This window comes from Bubalus bubalis, chromosome 10, assembly GCF_019923935.1.
Source record: "Bubalus bubalis isolate 160015118507 breed Murrah chromosome 10, NDDB_SH_1, whole genome shotgun sequence".
In the NCBI taxonomy this organism is placed as follows: domain Eukaryota; kingdom Metazoa; phylum Chordata; class Mammalia; order Artiodactyla; family Bovidae; genus Bubalus; species Bubalus bubalis.
The window spans coordinates 23,116,434-23,139,953 of record NC_059166.1 but is presented as its reverse complement, the minus strand read 5'-3'; the positions used below and the strand labels follow the sequence as shown (position 1 = coordinate 23,139,953).

Genomic DNA, 23,520 nt, shown 5'->3' with positions numbered 1-23,520 from the left:
GAAGAGACACAGGTTTGATCCCCGGGTCGGGAAGATCCCCTGGAGGAGGAAATGGCAAACCACTCCACTATTCTTGCCTGGAGAATCCCATGAACAGAGGAACCTGGTGGGCTATGGTCCACAGGGTCACAAAGAGCACACAGCATGTATTTCAGTTAAAGACTGCAAATCAGACCTTCTGATCTGCATAAATGCCACTGGGTCATTTACCATTTCACCAGAAAGCAAAGAACATTGTTGTTTTTTTAGTTAATAAGTACAACCTTATCATATAAGTACAATTTCTGTAGGAAATACTGAAAATAGGTGAAAGACTTTCCCTAGAGCCCTGAGGAAACATAAGAATCCTAGAATGCCAGATGGGAACTGTTGATGAAGGATTTGGAATGAATAGGAAATAGATTTATCTGGAAATGAAGAGATGCTACTCAAAATATACTTTTTAAGTGACTGAGAGGATGAAACATTTTAGAACATGGTCACTGATGGCGAGCGTGTACGTCCCATTTTATAATATAATGCTTTACAAAGCTACAGCCTTAGCACGTAAAGCTACTGCTAATTGAGCAATAGAACACCACCACCTAGGGTTTAAAGTTTGTATTTAAAGGTTTTGATAGAGAATCCGGGTATCTGAGAAACAATAGATGTTTTAAGTGTGCTTGGCTCATCTTGGAAAGCTTTGGGCCTCAATGGGCAACACAGTTAAGGGGCCCCAATCCCATCCCATTTGTCTGAGGTCACCCGGAGGCAGCAGGTGAAGAAAGTAGAAGGGTCAAGTATTTGTCACTTGTAGCAACAGGTGGGGCCACCAGTGCCGGCAGCCACATGTTGGGGAGCTACTGGTCCTCGGGGTGCTTACCATGGTCACTGCTCCTGATCTCCCGTGGGAAAAGGCAGCTCAGCCAGCCACGGCCAACGTCTGTTGCTGCCAGAGGAAGCAGTCGTGCTGTTGACGGCCTCAGGGACTGCCGAGGCTGGGGCTGCTATCTCAGTGAGGCTCTCGAGAATACATTCTGGATCTCCATATGGGAGTTGGGTGGCTGCCAGAAGCCAGTCTTGGCAGTTCCCAGAATTCCTCTGAAGTGGACAATGGAAGAAATGAAACATTTGCCCCACGCTGACATCAGCATGGAGCCTCTCTCTTGGAAACGCAGAAGTAAAGCATTCAAAACAAACTGAAAACCCACGCCATTCTTTATATGGTAAACCAACCGGCCTCATGGTAGAGACAACATGTGACATGGGGAAATAAAATCCGGACTTTTCCTGGCCTGAGGGCAAGGAGTAGAAGGAGGAATGAATGAAAGAGGCCAGGGGTCTCAGAGGAGGCAGAGGAGCAGCATAGCGCAGAGTCTGAGACCGTGGATTTCACAGTCAGCCACAGGATGCTCATCCTGGCTTCCTCCTCGACTCCAGGGCTCTGTGGTCCTGAGGGAGTCATCCAGCCTTTCTGTACCTCAGTCTCCACACCTGTTATATGTGAATGATAATAGTACTTCTTCCTCGTAGAGTTGTTCTGAGAATTAAGCCATGCAAAGCACATATTAAACCTCACCTAAGAGTAGACTAGTATCATTATATGGGTCAGATAAATAAGGGATGACTAAGAGGGACATTTCTGTCCTAATTCCCACTTAGGACTCGAGAGGAAGCCTCTAGCCTGACAGGCAAGTTGAACTAGATGGAGCCTTGTTAGATGGAGGAAGGTGCTGTTTTCAGATTTCCTGGGGGACCCTGATACTCCAGTCCTGATGTAGACAGGACCCAGAAGTAGCAGAGAACCTAACAGGAAATCTGACTCCTATAATCCCCTGGGGCTTCTGTGCCAAGGATTTGGGGTTCACAACCATATCTTAGAGGGCTCCAGCATATCACTGAGAGCTGAGGTGGACCCGACAGAGACCAGATCACGAATTTTGGCAGCTTCAGGCTTCATGTAGGAACATCAACAGGACAAATACTGGCACTCAGGGACCAGAAGGGGCAGGGGCTCCAAGTTTTTCCTAGTGCCTGGAGAGCAATGCCTAAGCCTGCCAGCTTAGGGAGAAGCAAGGGGTGGAGAAGCATCTGAGATACTGAGCCTAGTGTTGGGATTTGTTGTTGTTGTTCAGTCACTAAGTCATGTCCACTGCGATCCAATGAGTCAGTTCTTTGCATCAGGTGGCTATTGGAGTTTCAGCTTCAGCATCAGTCCTTCCAATGAATAGTCATGACTGATTTCCTTTAGGATGGACTGGTTTGATCTCCTTGCAGTCCAAGGGACTCTCAAGAATCTTCTCCAGCACCACAGTTCAAAAGTGTTGGGGTAACATTCCTCAGTGGGACAGTGGGATGCACAACCATTCACTGTAGACACGGCTGGAAGTCCCTGGGAACCTGAGTTCTGGACCTGGCTCCAGGGTAAACAGACAGGATGAGAGGCGGCTGGTTCTGAAAAGGCTGCCTTGCTCTGGTCTTCTCTGAAGTGGCGCTTAGTCCTGGCAGCTGAACCCGGGTCTCCTGTATTACAGGCAGATTCTTTACTGTCTGAGCCACCAGGGAAGCCCTTTTTACCCAAAAGGAAGCCTAAATATTTCCTAAGTAGGCTAATTTACAGGATTTGTCTCCCTGTAATCCAGAATGAACAAGTAATTTTGCTCACCAACCAACTAGTGTGTGTATTGGGGGTGTGGGGGTGGGGATAGGCTGGTCTGCAAGGCAAACAGGTTGACTATTAACAAAACAAGAAGCTACATTTCCTCTGGATGGCTTTGGGTGGCCTCTGTAATTTTATGACCCTGAAATGCAGTTGAGCATCAGAATATGCAATCCACTTGTCTTCATTGAAAAATGAATGATCTGACTAGCATCTGTGCATGGAGGACCAGTTCAGGAAGAAGTCTCTACTGTACATCAGGTCTCCTTTCCTGTGGTCTTCCGTGGGTCAGAGCAGAGGGTGGAGTTTCCACAGCCCTGGTGAGGTGGGAGGGAATGGACCACGTCTTCAGAGGAAGAGGGAGCAGAAAAAAAAAGGCAAGGAAATAACAGAAAACTGAAAAAAGAGTGGGCAAAAGGGAGAAAGGAGACATTAAAAAAGAAGAACTTAGCATGGAGGTCTTTAAAAATAGTAAATTAAAAAGATAGCAGAGGAAATGAAGAGTGCCCAAAATTAGAGACAAAAGGAACAACAACGTAAAGAAAAGCAGACAACGTGTAAGAACAAGTGGCGAGAAGGACGAGAGGGATTGGGAAGAGGGACCCAAAGGCAGTGCTCCCGAAGCAAAGCAATGTGAGGAACGCAGGGGAGCATCTGAGAGGTGAAGGATGCTGAAAGCCCAGAGGAGGCTAAGAGTACGTTAGAGGAAGCCTGACAGGCGAGGTAGAGGAGAGTGAATGAGGGGGAGACGGGAAAAGAGATGAGTGTGTGCAGGAAACCTGTGGATGAGGCGGTGTGGGAGGGCTGAGGAAGAGAGAGGAGGGCAGTGAGCAGAATCCTCTCTGCAGCCCGGCTCTAGCTGAGCGCGTTTGCTTTCGAAGGGCAGACCCAGAATAGCCGGAACACCTCCTGCCAGGCTGTGCTTTCTCAAGGAGCCGCCGGCCCTGAAACCATTCAGATGGCTCGTGAAAGCTGTCAGGCATTTTTAAGAATGGCAATATAGTTGCTTTACAATACTGTTAGTTTTTGCTGCACCAAAAAGTGAATCGGCTCTACATAGACATTTATCCCCTCTTCCTTGGAGCCCTGAGTAGAGTTCCCTGTGCTGCACAGTAGGTTCTCACTAGTTATCTATTGTATATATAGTAATATGTTTTATATATTTTATATATAATAATGTCACACAAGCATTTTTATTCTAATTTCTTTTAACTGAAGAGCGAAGGTTCTGGTGCATGGTGTCAGGCTGAACTCTGACTTTCCTGGGCCCTGGGCGCTGTTGCCTTCATGGGCCCCTTCCTCCTCCATAAAATAGATAAATAAAGCATATGTATTATGACTGTGCTGGGGTAAAGGCAAATATGTTAATATTATATATTAAAACATTTTTCTTTAGTCTAAAATCTTTTTTTTCTTCAGATTTTAGAAGAAGCTAAAATATTTTTGTGGGTCTCTATGAATATGATGGTCCTGGGCACTGTGCCTACTACCCTGATAGATAAGTCAGCCTGGAGAACATAGAGACACAGGGTAATGATCACTAAAAATATACAAAGAGATTAGATGAAACATCAATACTAATGTGAGCCAGGGTAAGTGCACTGGAATAGCAATGGCTGAATGTGGTGACCATGAGAATTCCATGATCACAGGGAGGGGGGTTTTAACGTGTTGGAAATGCTGTTTAGTGATATCTATATGCTGGGCATTCTTCTAAGTATTTAAAGATACATACACAGATATTTCTCTATCTGCTAATTTGCTTCAGTCGTGTCTGACTCTGTGTGACGCCATAGATGGCAGCCCACCAGGCTCCCCTGTCCCTGGGATTCTCCAGGCAAGAACACTGGAGTGGGTTGCCATTTCCTTCTCCAACGCATGAAAGTGAAAAGTGAAAGTGAAGTCACTCAGTCGTGTCCGGCTCCTAGCGACCCCATGGACTGCAGCCCACAAGGCTCCTCCATCCATGGGATTTTCCAGGCAAGAGTACTGGAGTGGGTTGCCATTGCCTTCTCCAACTTCTCTATCTACCTATATCTATCAATCGATCGACCCATCTGTATACATATATATGGTTTCATTAAATCCTCATGGGTGCATGCATGCTAAGTTGCTTCAGTCGTGTCTGACTCTTTGCAATCCCATGGACTGTAACCCATGAGGCTCCTCTGTCCATGGGATAGTCCAGGCAAGAATACTAGAGTGGATTACCATGCCCTCCTCCAGGGGATCTCCCCGATCCAAGGATTGAACACTTGTCTTCTGTGGCTGCTGCAGAGCAGGCAGATTCTTTACTGCTGAGCCAACCGGGGAAGTCCTAAGTCCTCATAAGGCATTTTTATTATGCCCATTATGCAGATGAGGACAAGAGGCACAAAGAGGCTAAAGAACTTGCATAAATTGATTAGGGCCTGTGTTTTTGACCATCATGCTACACTGAGGCGCGCTACTTGGACTCTGGTTATTATATTAATGAAATACTCTATTCAGTCTTTCATTCATTTTGTCATGACACCTTTATTCCATTAGGTGAATATATATTTCATTAGCCCCAACTCTGTGCCAGGCACTGAGCTGGGCCCAGCAGATGCCACGAGGAAACGGACAGTTCTTTCCCTCGTATGACTTTGTCTCCAGTGGGAAATACAGACATTGAACAAATGACCCAGATATAATATTGCAAACTGCGGTACATACCATGAAGTAAAGAATACTATGCCAGCATATGGCATGGAACCCCAATCTAGTCTGGCTTCCCTGGGGAATTAAAATTAAGAACTGAAGTCTCTCAAACATGAGTAAGTTAATTAGGTAGACAGACAGTGGGAGCAAACGTGTTTCAGACAGAGGCCAACAGCATGGGTGTTGCTGTTAGGCCTCTTTACATCAGGGGCCCAGGATGCAAAGCCTCAAAGAAGCAGAGTCCAGTATGAAGAGAGAAGCAAACCACAGAGGTGAGCCATGATAGCAGCACAGAGGTGCTGTTATGAGAACTGTGTGGAGCATTTGAGTGGTGGAGGGAAAGTTAGTACTGGGGTGATGGTATTTTAAGTAATAACCTAAGGGTAAGATGGGTAAGGAAGACTCTAGAGGCCTCCAGTAATTTTCACATGAGGCAGGCAGAGGATCTTATCCATTTTAAAGCCCCGAGGACTATTCACTTGAGTAACTGAAGACACTCGGGAGACCAAGAGTCAGTTCTGCAGAGTCTACGAAAGAATTTTCTTCTGACCTTCTGATAAGATGGCTTCCCACGTGGCGCTAGTGATAAAGAACCTGTCTGCCAACACAGGAGACATAACGTCTTGGGGTCTATCACTGGGTCGGAAAGATCCCCTGGAGGCGGGCATGGCAACTCACTCCAGTATTCTTGCCTGGAGAATTCCATGGACAGAGGAGCCTGGTGGGTTACTGTCCATGGGGTCGCAAAGATGATCAGAGCTGTATGTGAGGCTGCATAGGTGAAACCTGTATCGCTATGGAAGATTCTAACATGACACATTGGTCAAAATATAGAGAAGCCAATGTATGCAATGGTGAGGTCATCTGAAGAGATGAGGTTCCCAACAGACACACCAAGCAGAGACCCCTTCCTCATATTGTCACCTGTAGGATTTCTTATCTAGGAATAAAGATGGTGGCGGGTGTCACACACATGACTGCGATCTCTGGAAGCGTCTAGATGGGGCCACATCCCAGCTCTCTTCACAGCACAGTCTCTTCATCCTTCAGTATTGATATCTTGAGAACATTAGTCATTCTGTAAAGATCAGTTAAGCCCACATTATCTGATCACAGAACTGCTCAAATGTTCACTCCAAAAAATACAAGTCTCCCTCGAATATCCATATGAGATTTATTTTCTATATTTTGTGTATTTTCTCATTTTTCCCCCACAGGAAATTTACAATTTAAACCATGTAGCTATTCATTAGCAGGGAAAATGGAATTATGAAAATGGAACATTCAGTACAGTGTTCCAAAAACTACTATGAAATCTTCTTGCTTATTTTTGAAGGCAAGATCCATAGCTAAATCCTTTTATATCAGCTACTGAGCAACATAATAAATGAGGAAATCCCAGGACTGCCTTACTTTTGTCTAAAATGTTGAAACTCATTCTTATATGTATGGATCCATCTTCAGAACAACAGAATTTTTCTCATTTACTCTTTCTTCCTTAAGTGTAGGGTTGGGTTCTGTCTTTATTTAAAATTTTGAATTTCATTTGCAGTGTTTTGCTTGTTTGTATCAATTCTGCCTCAATAGCTACTTCTCTTCTTGGCAGAAAGCTTATGGCTGTGCCTTGTCTTGACGCACGGCCAAACACAAAAGAAAGAAGGTAAGTGGTTGGGATTATCTGGATGAGCCCAGTGTAATCACAAAGTCCTTAAACGGGGAAGAGGGATGCAGAAGAGTCAGAACCAGAGGGATGCCATCATAAGAAAGACTTGACTGGTCATCGCTACCTTTGAAGATGAATGGGAGTCAACAGTCAGAGAAGGGCACAGCCTCTAGAAACTGAAATATGAAAGGACATGGATCCTTCCCTAGAGCTTCCAGAAGGAACGCAGCTCTGCTAAGCCCTTGATTTTAGCTCACCGAGACCTGTTTTGGACTCTGACCTCCAGAACTATAAGATAATAGACTTGTGCTGTTTTCAGCCACTAAATTTGTGCTAATTTGTTCCAGCAGCAATTGGAAACTAATCACACATGTGTGCCTAGTCGCTCAGTTGTGTCCAACTCTTTGCAACCCCATGGACTGAAGTCCACCAGGCTCCTCTGTCCATGGGATTTCCCAGGCAAGAATACTGGAGTGGGTTGCCATGCCCTCCTCTAGGGGATCTTCCCAACCCAGGGATCAAACCCACATCTCCTGCCTCTTCTGCATTGCAGGTAGATTCTTTACCCACTGACCCATCAGCAAAGCCCATGGGACCTCTCTAAATTCTCAGGGTACTGGTTTGTGGGTTTTCAAGGTGGTAGCTCTCCACAGTCCCTTCTTTTGACTTGCATGTGTAACTATCACCCAGAGGGCCTAGGGGCTGTGTCTGGATTTTCAAAGTGCTAGGTCTTTACAGTTGGCTTTGTTAGCTCTCAGTGCCTAGATGCCCTCCTCTCTGGGCTCAGTTCCTTCAGTTCAAACACATAGCCTTCTCCAGAATTCTGGATGGACTGGGTCACGGCTAGCTCTGGAGGCTGGGCCCTTACAGATTAGGAACATCTGTTCTATGGGGTAGGAACACTTTTCCTTGTAAACCGTCAAGACCTACAAAGGGTCTAACTAACCATCTCTGACCACTGACTCAGACCTACCTACTCACTATTTTCTGAAGGAGGATTATCTTCAGTGCTTCCAGGAGACCCCATGGCTCCATAGAGAATTCTACCTTCAATACAGCCAAGCTTCTTTACCATTCAAGGGGCCATATGTACCTTTCTAGAACTAGGGATAGTTCTAGAAAATGCTCCAACTAATTCGTAATGACAAAAAAGGAGATCAGTGGTGGCCCAGGGCTGTGGACAAAGGGAGGAATGGACTACAAAGAAGCAGGAGGAACCTTCTGGCCGTGATAGAAATTGTCAGTAGCTTGATTGTGGCCGTTGCACTGCGTGTCCACCTGTCAGAATTCATCAAATCATACATTGAAATAGACACAATGTACTGTGTGTAAATTAAACTTCAGTGAAGTTGATTTTTTAAGGGAGAAGGAATACTGCTCAAAGGAAAATCAAGGGACTCAAAAAAAAATTGTCCACAACACAGAGAATAAAGTTGAGGAAGACTTTTTTTTTCTGCCCTCAAACTAAATGTATGGTGTAGCTAGTGTGTTTTCTGCATGAAGTTAAAAATTTTGCTTTGGTAGATAGGAATAATATCCTGCCACAATAAATGCTTTAAAAAAACTTAGAAGGGCTCATGTACCCCTTCTCCCTTGGGATTCCCTCCCATCCAGGCTGGTAAATAGTATTTAATTTGTATCTTGTTCTGAGTTAAATAAGAAACCAAGAATGCTTACTGCTTGGTACACATTGTTAATGAAATAAGTACTAAATAAATGAAATAAAGGATATCATTAAAAAAAACTTAGAAGGGTGATTATATATTCATATGCTAATTATTAATACTATGTATCAAATGAAAAGCCAACTTCACAATTAAGAGTGAAATTCCAGAGACATTCTCATTGGATTAAGAAAAAAAAAAAAACCCTGATATTTGTTATTACCAAATTTACTGGAAATTCTGGCTAAAAAAGTAACATATCAAGCTTAAATAAGAGTTTTATTGTTAGCAAGGAGGAGAAAGCATCCCTGCACCCTCTTCTTTCTTCCTTTCCTCAATCCATCCCTCCCTTCTTTTTGTAGATGATGTCATTGTGTGTGTACTAAGTCGCTTCAGTTGTATCCGACTCTTTGTTACCCTATGGACTGTAGTCTGCTGGGCTCCTGTGTCCATGGGATTCTCCAGGTAAGAATATTAGAGTGGGTAGCCATTTCCTCCTCCAGGGCATCTTCTGGATTCAGGGATCAAACCCGTGTCTCTTATGTCTCCTGAATTGGCAGGCAGGTTCTTTACCACTAGCGCCACTTGGGAAGCCCAGATGATATCATTGCTGCTGCTGCTGCTGCTGCTAAGTCGCTTCAGTCGTGTCCGACTCTGTGTGACCCCAGAGACGGCAGCCCACCAGGCTCCCCCATCCCTGGGATTCTCCAGGCAAGAACACTGGAGTGGGTTGCCATTTCCTTCTCCAATGCATGAAAGTGAAAAGTGAAAGTGAAGTCGCTCAGTTGTGTCCGAATTCACGACCCCATGGACTGCAGCCTACCAGGCTCCTCCATCCATGGGATTTTCCAGGCAAGAGTACTGGAGGATGATATCATTATAGACCCCCAAAACCCAAGAGAGAATCAGCTAAAATCTCCCAAAGCTAAAAAGAGTTTAATAAGGTGCTAGGTTACAAAGATATAAAAATCAATAGCTTTCCTGTACACATAAAAACTGTCTTAAAAAAGGAAAAGAATATTCCATTAACAAAAGCAACCTCACAAAAAAAAGTAAAATAGAAACTGAAAGATAAACAATGAAGTGGGTAGATACATTTTATACAAATATGAAAAATAAGTACTCTTCTTAGTCTATAAAGTGCTCATACAAATCAATAAAGCTAAAATTCATGCAGATAAACAAAGTGCATGAACAACCATTTCACAAACAGGAAGTGCAATAAAGATATCAAACAGGTGATTGAAGACACCAGACTTTTAAAATGCTAATTGTAACAACAGATGCTTACCGTTTTCTTTCTTGTCAATTTAGAAAAAAAAAAAATTTTTTTTTTTAAATTTTATGGCCAATGTTGGCAAAGTATGATGGGTCCTCTCAAGCACCATCTTGTGAACCATAATGGAAATTGGATACAATACTTCTGGAAGGCAATTTACTTTTTACTTTGTTTCTTAATTGTTTTGCATTATAGTTTTTTATTTTTATGAAGTCAAACTTATTGATTTTTTCCTTATGATTTCTTCCATTACTTTCATTTATAATCAGTGCTTTTCTATCTCATAGTCTCTTCTAACTTTTTATGGTTTGTGTGCATGCGTGTGCTTGAACATTTAACTCTTTAACCCATCTTTATTTAGTGTATCAGTGAATGTGCCAAAGGAAGATTTAAACAGTCGTTTCCATACACTTAGGAAAAATTTCAAACACTGTTCCTGGGTTAATTCCCATCGATTTGTAAAGGTATGATGGACTGAGGTGTAGGTGCATTTCAGACTTTTTAGGATTCCACATTCTGCTCCACTGGCCTGGCCAGGGTTTGGGGTGTGTGGTTGGAGCATGGGTTTGGAAGCCAGACTACCTGTCGGCTTTGGACTTGGGAGATTTTACTTATCCTTTCTGTGCCTTTGTTTTTCACCCTTAAAATAGTGGTAGTAGGTCCCCATCTTGTAGGTTTTTTTGTGAGAATTAAATGTTATACATCCAAAGCACTCAGAGGGACGGCTGGTGCGTTCTGCATGTTAAATAAGTCTTAACAACTCTTGATAAATGAGCACCAAGTTATTTTAATTATTATAGCTTTATCTCATTTTAAAAATATTGAATAAAACAAGGCTTCCTCATTTTTATTCCTTAAAAAAACAGCTAATTTTACCACTTATTTTCAAGCCCAAAATCTTGCAGTGAGCCCTGGGTCACTGCTTTTCCCTCACCCCCCCCAGCCCCATCCTCAACTCCTCAATGCATGCATGCTAAGCAGCTACATTCATGTCCGACTCTTTGCCACCCTATGGACGATAACCCACCAGGCTCCTCTGTCCATGGGATTCTCCAGGCAAGAATACTGGAGTCAGTTGCCCTGCCCTCCTCCAGGGGATCTTCCCGACCCAGGGGTCGAACCCACATCTCTTATGTCTCCTGTATTGGCAGGTGGGTACTTTACCACTAGTGCCACCTGGGAAGCCCTCAACTCATTAATACTTCCATTAAAAAAAAAAAATCCAGAATTTCTTTGTAATGTAATTCAGAGCATGCCATTCCTCTGCTGAAAAGCTTTCATTAAGTTCATTCCACTTGAATTAGTGAAGGGTCTGAACCCCTCTTCCCTCTCTAGCTCACCTTTACCCCAACCTCCAACCCCCACCCCCATCCTGGACAACTTGCTCATTACATCCCAGCATTCCTGGCCACCTTTCTGTGGCTCATTCTTCCAGAAGAGTTTTTACATTTGCTGGTCCCTCAGCCTGTAATGGACTTCCCTGTTGGCTCAGATGGTAAAGCGTCTGCCTACAATGTGGGAGACCCAGGTTCAATCCCTGGGTCGGGAAGATCTCCTGGAGAAGGAAATAGCAACCCACTCCAGCACTCTTGCCTGGAAAATCCCATGGATGGAGGAGGCTGGTAGGCTCCAGTCCATGGGGTCGCAAAGAGTCGGACACAACCGAGCGACTTCACTCACTCACTCGCTCACTCAGCCTGTAATGACATCCTCTGTGCTCTTGGTGGGGTTCGCAGGTGCACAGTGGTAAAGCATCCACCTGCCAATGCAGGAGACCCACGAGAAATGGGTTCGATCCCTGGGTGGAGAAGATCCCCTGAAGTAGGAAATGGCAACCCCCTCCAGTATTCTTGCCTGGAGAATCCCATGGAAAGAGGACCCTGGCAGGCTACAGTCCGTGGGGTCGCAGAGAGTCAAACACGACTGAGCACTCAGGCACGCATGTGCTCTTCTTGGTCCCTCGGATGCCGCATCACTCAGTCTGTACAAAGGTCACATCTTCAGAAAGGCCTTCCTTGACTATCCTAGACAAAAGAGCCCTTCTTCCAGCTGCTTCCTATCAGATCCCCGATTAATTTCCTTCAGAGTATTATATCTGTGAGAAATGACCTTGTTTGTCAGTCTCCTTTTTCAGCCTCCCCTGCTGCTCTCCCTGGTCCTGGGTGAGCTCCCAGAAGCCTGCCCTCTCAGTCCAACAGACCCGGCCTTCAGAACAAACCCAGGAGGGGCCGCTCTTCTGAGATTGAATGTAACAGAAAACCTGTTGAGAAGTTACATTATCTCCTTTCTCTGCAGGGCAATTGCGGCCAAGAATAAAGGTAATTTTTATCTACTCCTCCCCCTTCTGAAAGTCCAAGCTTAAAAACAAACAAGCCAAAAATCGTGGAGTCCCAAAGACAACCCGCACACCAACCTCTGGTTTTTGTTGTTACTGTTGTTTGAATTGTTTTGGTTTTTCTACCTCTCACTCCCACCACCAAGCAGCTGGAGATGCCTCAGGAAGGTACAAAAAAGAATTTTGTCTCCCTTCCAGAAGGGTAGACCTTTGCTTCCTGGGAGCCATAGGATAACATTTTAACATTAAAAAAGAAAAAAAACATTTCTGTATGTGAGGACAAGGCTTCCAGACCAGAGACTTTTCTAAGCACAGAACAACCTGCTCTCTGTTTGCTGGAAGTCTTGGCCATTCAAGAGAATTAGGCTGAATTGTCCCAAAAGGAAAGAAAACTTGGTGAGATTTCCCCTTTTTTTCTTTTCTTTAGGTGTAGTTTATACACAGTAAATTTCCATCTTCTTATCATACAATTCTATGACTTTTGGACAAATACAGTTGTTTACTCACCATTACAATCGAGACATAGAACAATTAGTTCCCTCAGCCAAAAAAATGCCTTCCCTTCTGTCTGCTCCCAGCAACTGGCAATTACTGCTCTGTTTTCAGTCCCCACCATTTTGCCTTTTCTAAAATGTCACTGAAGTGGAGCAATAATGCATAGGGCCATGCATGCCTGGCTTATTTTACATAGCAGAATGCCTCTGAGTTTCTTCCATGTTGTATGTACCAGTAGTTCATGCATTTATATTGCTGAGTAAAAGGCAATGGCATCCCACTCCAGTACTTTTGCCTGGAAAATCCCATGGACGGAGGAGCCTGGTGGGCTACAGTCCATGGGGTCGCTAGAGTTGGACACGACTGAGCGACTTCACTTTCACTTTTCACTTTCATGCACTGGAGAAGGAAATGGCAACCCACTCCAGTGTTCTTGCCTGGAGAATCCCAGGGACGGGGAAGCCTGGTGGGCTGCCGTCTCTGGGGTCGCACAGAGTTGGGCACGATTGAAGCGACTTAGCAGCAGCAGCAGCATTCCATTGGGTGGATGTATTTATTTGGGTTGTTTTCAGTTTTTGGAGATGGTGAGAAAAGCTACTGGAAACACTTGCTCTCACGAACATGAGTTTTCATTTCCTTGGACAAATGCCTATGAGTGGAACTGCTGAGGCACAGAGTAAATGTATATTTCACTTTATGAAAACTGCCGAACTAGTTCACAAAGTGGCTGAGCCCTCTTGCATTCCAACCAACACCTGGTTTGAGTTGACAGTTGAATTGACAAGGACCTAATCCTCAGGTGTGCTGGACCCTTCCACTCCCACTGGGAACGGGGTTGAGACATTTGACATCTGAGTGATGGACACCTTAGCACTGTCTCTGACAGTCTCTAAGGAGTCAGAAGACAGAAGGGGTGGCTTCTGTAGATACCAGGTGACGTGGATACAACATGCTGAAACCTTGGAGTCCAGGTGAAAGAAGCCGTGGTTGACCTTGGCAGCCACTGGACTAAGAATCGGGATAGTCCCCTCCTATCTTCATAAATCCAAAAGCACTAAAGTTCTTGCTTGATCCAAGGAGAAGGAAGGAGTTTTGGAAAATGTCTTTCAGGTAACCTTTGTGGATGGAGCTGAGCTGGATATGATTTATGGAAATAAAGAAATATAATGCATATCCCCAATGTCTTACTGCACTGAATGTCAGCCATTGTGCTCAGCACTTTATATACATTTTGCAGTCCTTAAAGCAAGCAACCTAGTATCCTAAGGAGAAATAGCATTTGGGGTTCAAAACTAAAGACCAACTTTGGCCTCTCTCATAAAACAATTTCATCTCCATCTTCAGTTTTAAAATGAATCCAGGGATGTCCCTGGCAGCCCAGTGGTTAAGACTCACCGCTTTCCCTGAAAGGGGCAGGGTGCCTAGTCAGAAACTAATATCCCACATGCCTTGAAGCATGGCCAAAATAAATAAATAAGACACCTACATTAAGAAAATAATGAAATAACATAAATCCAAATAAAAAATTTTTGTAGAACCATCAAACCCTATACCAGAGGAAACCTTAGAGGTCATCAAAACTGATGCGTATTTCTCGTTGTTGTTGTTTTTAATGTGATCTTGATGCAGAGCTGGTAGTTCAGACAGTAAAGAATCTGCTTGCAATGCGGGAGACCTGAGTTCAATCCCTGGGTTGGGAAGATCCTCTGGAGAAGGGCATGGCAACCCACTTCAGTATTCTTGCCTGGAAAATCCCATGGATAGAGGAGCCTGGAGGGCTGCAGTCCATGGGTTGCAAAGAGTTGGATACGACTGAGAAACTTTCACAAGACAATGCAGACCTACTCTCACTATATTATGGTCCTTTACCCTCATTTCCTTTGTCACCAACTCTTTATTATGTGGATTCCTCGCCTTTCTGTTATTTCATTTTGACTTTGAATCATCCATTCTGATCTTTGCCTCTTCTTTTCTGATATTACCTTGGTTACCTTTTTTTCACTCATGGAGATTTTATCTACCTGTAATAAGAAAACAATAATGTCCACGAAAGACACTATTTCTAATGCCATGCATTTTGGAATAGTATTTCCTAAGGAAACATATATACTGTATTTGTGTGTGTGTTATATATATAAAGTCTGTCCAATCAGTGGAGCTTTGTATATATGTTGGGGGAAGAGAAGACAACAAAATAACAATTATAATAATAATCCATGTGCTCTTGCTGACAGCAGGGTGTACTAAACAGAGATAGGCAGACCAAACTAGTTGATACATTTTCATTTATGTCTTTTTAATCTTACATAAATCATAATTTTTATAAGGGTAAAACAAATATAATTTTGGTGTGTTAAACCACTGTTACAATATGTAATTGAAAGTAATTCCTTTTTCATCTTCAATTTTTATTTTCAGCCTTCAGAAATGATATTTAATGAAAAGAGCAGAACAGATAAAGTAATAATACCGAGCAACTTTTTGCTTTGAAAAATGGAATGTTCTTTCCCTCTTTTTATCAGTCTGTCAAACAGCTTACATTTATTAAGTGCTGGGCAGAATATTGTCCTAGGTGCCAAGGGACATTGCTAAGGAAATTGAAATCTTATACGAGGAGTTAGATAAGATCAACAAAACTGGAAATAAACAACCCCCTTAATAAATATGATGTCTCATTATTTTAGGATGGCACAGACATAATGGCATTTGAAAAGTGAATCCTAATCCACTTCTTGTCTACTTTTCAGGCTCAGAAATTAGCTACTTCCCCTTCCTGTTCTCCAGCTATTACAGCATCCTGAGGGGCCCCACTGTCTCAAGTTGCTGTGCCCTTCAAATGCCTGCCCACATCCTGGGTGCCTGGGCATCTCAGGTGCCTCTTCCTCCAGGAAGCCTTCCCTGATCCTCCCCCTCAGACAGGCTAGGTGCCTACTCTTGTGGGTTTCCATAGCACCTTTCATGAATTGCCAGGGAATTACTTGTTAATGTTTGTTTCCTCAAATAGACTCAATTAGCTGATTCATTCATCCAACACACAGCGGATGCCAGGAGAACAAAACCCAGTCTAAGTACTTCCTGCCCTGAGGCAGCTCACAGAGAGTTGGGGAGATAGGTTAGCACCCCAACAATTACAGTTCTATGTGAAAAGGGATCTAACAGAGATATACATGGAACGTTATGGCACTGTTCAGGAAGGGCCCTCGCCTGGCTCTGAGTTCAGGGAGGTATCAGGAAAGCTTCATGGATGGAGAGACACTTGACCTGAGGCTCCAAAGATGAGTGATGGTCCATGAGTGGGACAAAGTTAGGGCAGGTGGGGGATGATGCTACAGGCAGAGGAAACGGGGGTGCAAAGTTACTGTCAGAAGAAGAACAGGGAGATTCACAAGGTCTGGACACTAGAGAGCAGGATGTGAGGAGCAAGGGCAGAATGTAGAAGCCCTGATATGCCACTTGGAGGAGCAGACGCTTGAAAAGGTAGCATGGATACTTGTTTTGAAGGGATGTAAATGGGGCAGCAGCAAAGTCTTGGGAGCATTTTGGAAAGATCATTCTAGAAATGAGGAAGAGAGCAGAGTGGAAGAGAGTGAACCTAGAGGCAGAGTCTCTTCCTTTAAAGGGAAAGAGAAGATGAAGTTTCAAGCTAAAGACATGGCAGTGAAAGCAGGCTGGAAACCCCAGAGATATTTATTCTAGATGGAGAATGGACAGAACAGACAGATTCATGGAGGAGGAAGAATTTGGCTCCGGGCACACAAACTGCCAAGTGTCAAGGAAACTGCAAGAAGACAAGCCCTCTTGGATATTGAGATCTAGAGAACAGGAAACCAGTCTAGACTGAGGAAAAGACTTGCGAGGTGTCTCTTGGCAGTTTAAAGCTAAAGGTAAGGTTTCCCCGGGGAAAAATATGCCAGGTGTGAAAAGAAGACAGCTGATGCTGGACCCCTGGGGAGCACTGGGTAAGAACAGACAGGAAAAAAGAGATCCTGAGAGGAGGGTAGCAGGGAGACAGAGAAGCAAGATGAGTGTCCTAGAAACCAGGGACACAGAATCCAAAAAAGGAACAAGTGGTCCAGAGTGTCAAGAGCTGCAGCAGTCAGACCTGAGAGGTCCCCAGTCCATTCAGTAACTAAGTGCTCAAAAGTGGTAGTGCTCAAAGAAGCTCACACAAACAGCATAGGCAGAAGTCACACTGTAGATGGTGATGGGATGAGGATGGGGCAAGGGGACTGTAAGAACAGGGACAGATGCTATTATTTCTAGAAGCGTGGTGGTGCCTGGCCCAGTGTCTGGCCCTCAAGAAACACTTCAACACATAATGACTAAGTGAAAGTTGAAACGATTAACTGCTGACTAATGAACAAGGGAAGATTTCATGTGTTCTGGAATACTTTGTTGTTGTTTGGTTGCTAAATTGCATTTGACTCTTTCGGGACCCCATGAACTGTAGCCCTCCAGGCTCGTCTGTCCATGGGATTTCCCAGGCAAGAATGCTGGAGTGAGTTGTCATTTCTTTCTCCAGGGGATCTTCCCAATCCAGGGATCAAACACGCATCTCTGGCATCGGCAGGCGGATTCTTTGCCAATGTGCCACTAGGTAAGCCCTCTGGGATATTCAGTAATCCATTTATTTAGCATCAGAAGAGATGACATACAGGATAAACCCAAAAGGGAGAGGCAGGAGGCCTGGAGGGACAGTGAAGGCACCCATGTTGTGAGCAAAGGGGAGGAGCCAGTGGGGTGAGACCTAAGTGCCGGGAGAGAGGCAGGTGTGCCCCAGAAGAAAAGCAGCTGGCAAGGGGAGCTAACCCCTGAGAAAGTGGACGAGCTGGGTACAGACAGCATCACTGGGTAATAACATATGCAGGACAGCAAACGATGATGAGAAATAGCTTTGTAATCTAATGTCAGTTACAGGGGAAAGTGGCAAATCCTTCCCACGGCTCTTTCAATCCCACCAAAAGACCTATCTGCTGAAACACTGCATGATGGTGCACTGAAGCACAGGCATCTTTTTTTCTGTCCTGAACCACACAAGGTATCGATCAGGGCAAAACACTTGAAGCTGTGTAAATTTAAGGAGGTGGGGAAATAGATATTAAGAGCAGGACCAGACATGCATGGCTGACTTTGTGGAAATGGACCTGTTTTTGGAGAGTTCTCACAGCAATGCTGGGGTAATCATGCCCTTCCCAGAGTTGCTGTGAGAATTATAGGTGAAAACCCTTTCAAATTATTAAGGGCAAGCTGCTGTTATTATTATGACAGAGTCGCCACAAAGGCCTTTGTGCGTATTAATGTACCTCTCTAGCTTGCACCCCTCACTTTGGACCTTCCTTTCTCTCACCACCTCTGCTTGAGTGTTGTTTTTTTTTTTAACTAAAAGGTATCATATATGCAAAGTGTCTGACAAGGCACTTGGCATATGGGTGTGGGTGCCAATAAATGTTAACTGTGTTAACCCTTCCTTCCCCCCACCCCCTTCTCCTTCTCTGCCTGCTGCCTCACTATGCCTGTAGGTGAACCCAGGGACCTTCGTCCCTTGCCATGAGCTTTCAGGAATGGTGACACCTGGGTCTGGCTCTGGGCAAGTCACAACTTGGGGGCATAATCATAAAACTGATAAAGCTTAGGTTGTGAAGTCACCAGCTGAATCAGCCAGATCTCGCACAATCCTACACGGCACGGAGGTAACCCTGATTTCCAGTCCACAGCAGCTGGGAGACCCGTCTTTCCACTGCAAAGCTTTGACGCAGACTTCCAGTAGGCATTCATTCACTCGGTTCTTTGAAAGCCTGGCCTTTCAAACGACCTACGGGTCTACCCAGGAGACAGAAACCCAGGAATGTGGGCAAAGGTGGGAGGCAGAGAGGGCTTCGAGGGCAAAGGGTGAGAGGAAAGGTCTGTGGCCTTAAGGGTCTCCAGGATGGGTCACGAGCTCACCAGCAAGTCCAGTGCCTTTTGGTGCTGCAGTTTGGTAGTTTCGCATTCTTCAACTGGGTATGAGCCTTCGATTCCATCACAGGGCGCTCAAGTGTGTGTGCTTGGCATTCCTTGCAACCCCGGCCCACCGCCCGCGTCCCACCCCCCCACCCCCACTCCCCATGAAAATAGTATTGTTAACCTTGACCTTGCATCCCAGCTCCTGACGCCCTGGCTCCACTAATCTGAGGCCTGCGAACTGGATATGACCGGAGGGGACCCTCCTGCCGCCAATCTGCAAAGGGCCGTGCCCCGGCCCGGGGGGTGGAGCAGCGGGCAGGTTCGCGGGCACTGAGGGCGGCCCAGCTCCGAGCCCTGTGGCTTTCGCCCGCGGGAGCGAGAGCCGGCTGTAGGCGGCTCCTTCCTGTGCAAACTTTTCTGTCCTCTTCCTCCTCCCGCCCTCCCCACCAGCTTCTCCGCGCCCGGCGTCCAGCCTTCCCCGCCCTTGTCGCTGCCTCGGGGTCGCCGCACGCCGGGCAGCGCGGTCCGCGGCGCCGGCCCCACCCCGCGCTCCGGGCCGCTGGGAGCCGATGGCCGAGGCGGGCAGGAGCCCCGCGGAGCCCCCGGGAGAGCCGGCCGTGCAGGCGGCGGCCGAGGTGCCCGAGCCCGAGACGCCCGCCGGGCCGCCGGCGCCCGCCCTGCGCAGGCTGCCGGGGGACCCGAGCCCCCGCGGCCGCTCGCAGAGCGACCTGTCGTCGTGCTCGAGTCGGGGCCGCCCGCTCCGCGTCCACATCTCCGGATCAGGTGAGGGCCGCTCGGGCGCCGGGGGCCGGCGGAGGGCCGGCGCGGGCAGGTGGCTGCGATGGGGACACGGCCAGCCTGGGGCGTCCGCAGGCACTGGCGGCGGGAGGGGAGGAGAGGATGGGGGGGTCGAGGTTGGGCGAAGCTGAACCCCTCACCCTTCCAGCGGTCCCATCCCCACCCCCTGTCGCTGCCCCTCTCGGGTACCCTCGGGGAGAGATGCTCCAACCCGGCTTCGGCCGGTGCGCGGGGTGGTCGCGTGTTTCTTCGGGGCGAGGTGCACCCGCCGCGATGCGGAGCGCTCCCTCCCGCGCGGCTCGGCGGCTGTGCGGCGCCCGGGAGCACCGGCGACTCTGGTTCTTCGGCTTGTCCATCAGGAAGAGGAACCTTCTCTCGGTCTTCAGAGCGACTTTGGTCCCTCGGAAGGGTGCGGTCCTCTCACTTGGGGGGCGGGGGGGTGGTTAACATGTTACGGTTAACATGCAAGTCTTGAAAACCCTTCCAACTGCTAATGCTTATGAAATAAAGCCTTCTTTGGGGAGTTGCTGGTCAGAAGACCCGGGATATAAACGCCCCCGCAGGTGTGGTCAGAGTTTGGTCGTGCTGTTGGATCACTGATCCTTCACCGTTTGACCAAACCTGGAGCGGGCATCTCTGCAGTAACCCCGGCCCGCCGGCTTGGGGGCATCTCGGGGCACCGGCTGGGCAGAACCCGGCTGAGGGCCGAGCTGTGTGTAACGTGGGGCAGATGACTTAACCTTGTCTCTCATATCTCGGTATTTAAAGTGGGAATCAGAGTGTGGAACTGCCACATGGGGAGGTTAGGGGGATTAAATAATTAATAATTTTTAAAATGCTTTGGAACAAAGCATTATCCTAAGAACTGCAGAATGGTTTTTGAAAGTCCACCAGATTTGTTAAGTTTCTATAGATTGTTTTCTGGTTTGCAGTTCTGGGAGGACTGATGCTAAAACTGCCAATGTTGCAGCCACAGGCAATGGTGCGGAGCTGATACACTGCGCTCCCAGGTTCCCCCACAGGCTCTGTGCTTGAGTGGGGGTGGGTTGGGGGGTGGCCGGGATGGGCACGTAGGCCTTGAAGGGCTAAGGCAACCTGACTCCTAGTTGAAACCTAGTTTCCCCTTCAGCAAAGGCACATTTTCATGTTTCTGACCCCATTCCACGGGCCATCTACCTCTGTTTTCCATTCCACCTTCTTATTCTTGTAATATCGTTTTTGCCCTATCATGTGTATAGGTAAAAAAACATCAAACATATTGTTGATCTGACTTTGCAGATCACTTTGGATAAAGCCAGTCAGAATTCTTAAATTCAATTGGTGGGATGTAGGTTATGGGATGTGTTGTAAAGAGTCTTCTGCCAAATTCATGTTGTGGAAAGTATTGAGCTGAATGTGTTTTTCCTCCTGGTTTTCATGTCTTGGCCAGACTGAACTTGACTCCTGGATAATCTTGATTGATTTTTTTCTTTTGAACAAAGATTAACTGTTCAGATGACTGCAAAGAGGAAACTGAAAATGTGTCCAGTTGGTGACTGCAGATAAAATAAGCATAGTGTGTATCACCATTTTTCATTTTCATAGATGGAAATCAAGGCTTACACGCAGAAAAGAGGCAGTAAAAACCTTTTGGGGCTTCCCAGGTGGCTCAATGGTAAAGAATCTGCCTGCAATGCAGGAGACTCAGGTTCAGTTCCTGGGTCAGGAAGATCCCCTGGAAAAGGAAATGGCAACTCACTCCAGTATTCTTGCCTAGAAAATCCCAAGAACAGAGGAGCCTCACGGGCTACAGTCCATGGGCTCGCAAAAGAGTCGGACATGACTTAGCAACTAAAAACAACAAAACAAGAACCTTTTAAATATGAGCATGCAAAGTGCCCATCATGTGAACTGTGGACTTCAATTTATAAAATTATTTTATCTCCAAGAGCTCTACGCATTCTGTATGCTTTTAAAGGATATTAGGAAGTGACAGGTTTCAGCTGCTTCATCCCCAGTGCTCCAAGAAGCTGACCCATTGCGTGAAAGAGTGAGCTTCTTTGTGAATGCATCATCTTCAGCACTGAGCCTTGAATTTCTTTAAGAATGGGCTAAACACAATGAGGAGCTCCCTGCATTTCTTTAGAGTCAGAGACCAAATGAATGAGTCGGTCCCTCACTGACACATACAGCCAGGCTAGGTGGATGGAGAATCAGCTAGATGATGGAGCTGATAACCGACTTGTCTTAGAGGCGCAATAGGAAGGTTACAACCCCTTGTGATAACACCCCTTGACCCGAGGGTAGTCCAAGTTCGAGGTCCTCACCCAGAAGTTGTGGGCACACAACTGGTCAGCGTCCCATGTGAGATCACATGTGGCCTGACAGGAGCCAGCCCCAGAGCAGCAGCATGGGCCTCATCTCAGAATCTTGGACCCCACCCCAGATATCCTTAACCCCAATCTGCATTTCACAAGGTCCCCAGGTTGTTATAGGAAACTTAACATTTGAGAAGCATTTCTCTCTGCCACTGGTTTTCAAAGTTGGTTACACCTAGGAGTCCCTTGGAAAGTTAAGAAAACAGAACCACGACCAAAATCACAACAGAACAATTTATGGCTGTGTCCCAGCTCCCGGGATTCTGATTTAATTGGCATCAGGTGATTCTAGTGTGTGGCAGGGTCTGTGGAAGAACCTATGGCCTGTATATCAGTGTGGCTTGCTGCCATGTGATACCGTGACAAGGACTTGGCCTGGACAAGCGTAAGGTTGAAGAATTTGGTTTAATATCTTATCGGTATTCTCCTTTGCTGGTACCACCTCCCAAGGGGCTTTTCTCACTCCCTTTCTTTTTTTGGGGGGCCACACCATGTGGCATATGGGATCTCAGTTCTGCAACCAGGGATCGAACCTGTGACCCCTGCATTTAACCCCTGGACCACCAGGGAAGTCCCTGTCTTGATCTCAGCTCAGTTCAGTTCAGTCGCTCAGTCTTGTCTGACTCTTTGTGACCCAATGGACTGCAGCACGCCAGGCTTCCCTGTCTATCACCAACTCCTAGAGCCTACTCAAACTCATGTCCATCTTGTCAGTGAAGCCATCCAACCATCTTGTCCTCTGTTGTCCCCTTCGCCTCCTGCTAGTTGTCAGTAAGTTCTTCCTAAGGGTTCGTTTCTAATAATGAGGGAACTGCCGGTGTGAGTCCTTGGAAGAGTGTTGAGCGGGGAGGGGACTTTGCAGGGGTGTGTGGCTGGGAGGGGCAGAGGAGGACAGGGAGGAGAAGACTGCAAAGTGTCCTTCAAGGGCCGTCAGAGAAGAACCTCACTCCGTCATTACCAGCCATCCTGCCTACCCCATCTGTCACCTCACCTCCCAGCCCTGCTTCCTCCTGCTCTTCTCCACGAAACAATAATAAAAACTTGAAACTCGAAAATTTTTCCTACCGTGCCAATAAGAGACAGTCCAATACAAACAACATTTTAAAAAGACCAGTTCTGTGCTTTCCCTCTGTTGACTCTTTGGAGATATCACAAGAGAATCCACTTTGTTTGATTGTGCTTTATTACTGGATTTCTGTCCAAGCTTCAGTGGCTTTTATTTAACTTGTGATTTGAACAGTTGATTTTTCACATGATAAAGATGCATGTGCTTTGTCAGCAAAAACTAGTTTTCAACTTTAAAATCCATACAAAATGTGTGAAGAAAGCCATGTATTTTCAAATAAGTACACTTAAAGAATATAACTAAAGTAACACTGGAATTGATACATCAGTCCTTTTATTGAGGTTAGGAAAACAGATTGTTTTTGCTTTATGGTTTTGAACTCACAGTTCTGGAATTCAACAAAAGTTTTGCATTTTAAAAATTTAGTATTGCTTTGTAAATAAAGTGGTGTTTTATCCACTTTAAAAAAAAATACCCAGACAAGGTTTTCACAGTATATGGACAGATGTTCTTTTAATTTTTACATCAATCTTCTTCCGCATTGGAAACTTTAATATATTCAGTGGGTTCCAATGTTCTTTTCTGATAAGCCCAATAATT

General features: G+C 45.9%; 1 protein-coding gene across 2 annotated transcripts in view; it reads left to right on the top strand.

Annotated features, from left to right (window-relative positions):
- The first annotated feature begins 19,253 nt into the window (after positions 1-19,253).
- PHACTR2 (phosphatase and actin regulator 2) overlaps positions 19,254-23,520 on the top strand; it is a 297,414-nt gene continuing 293,147 nt past the window's right edge. For both annotated transcript variants that reach the window (XM_025294444.3, XM_025294442.3), the window contains exon 1: positions 19,254-19,482. In XM_025294444.3, coding sequence (XP_025150229.3) covers positions 19,269-19,482 — 214 coding nt within the window. In that variant the 5' untranslated portion in view covers positions 19,254-19,268. The remainder of the gene's footprint in view (positions 19,483-23,520) is intronic.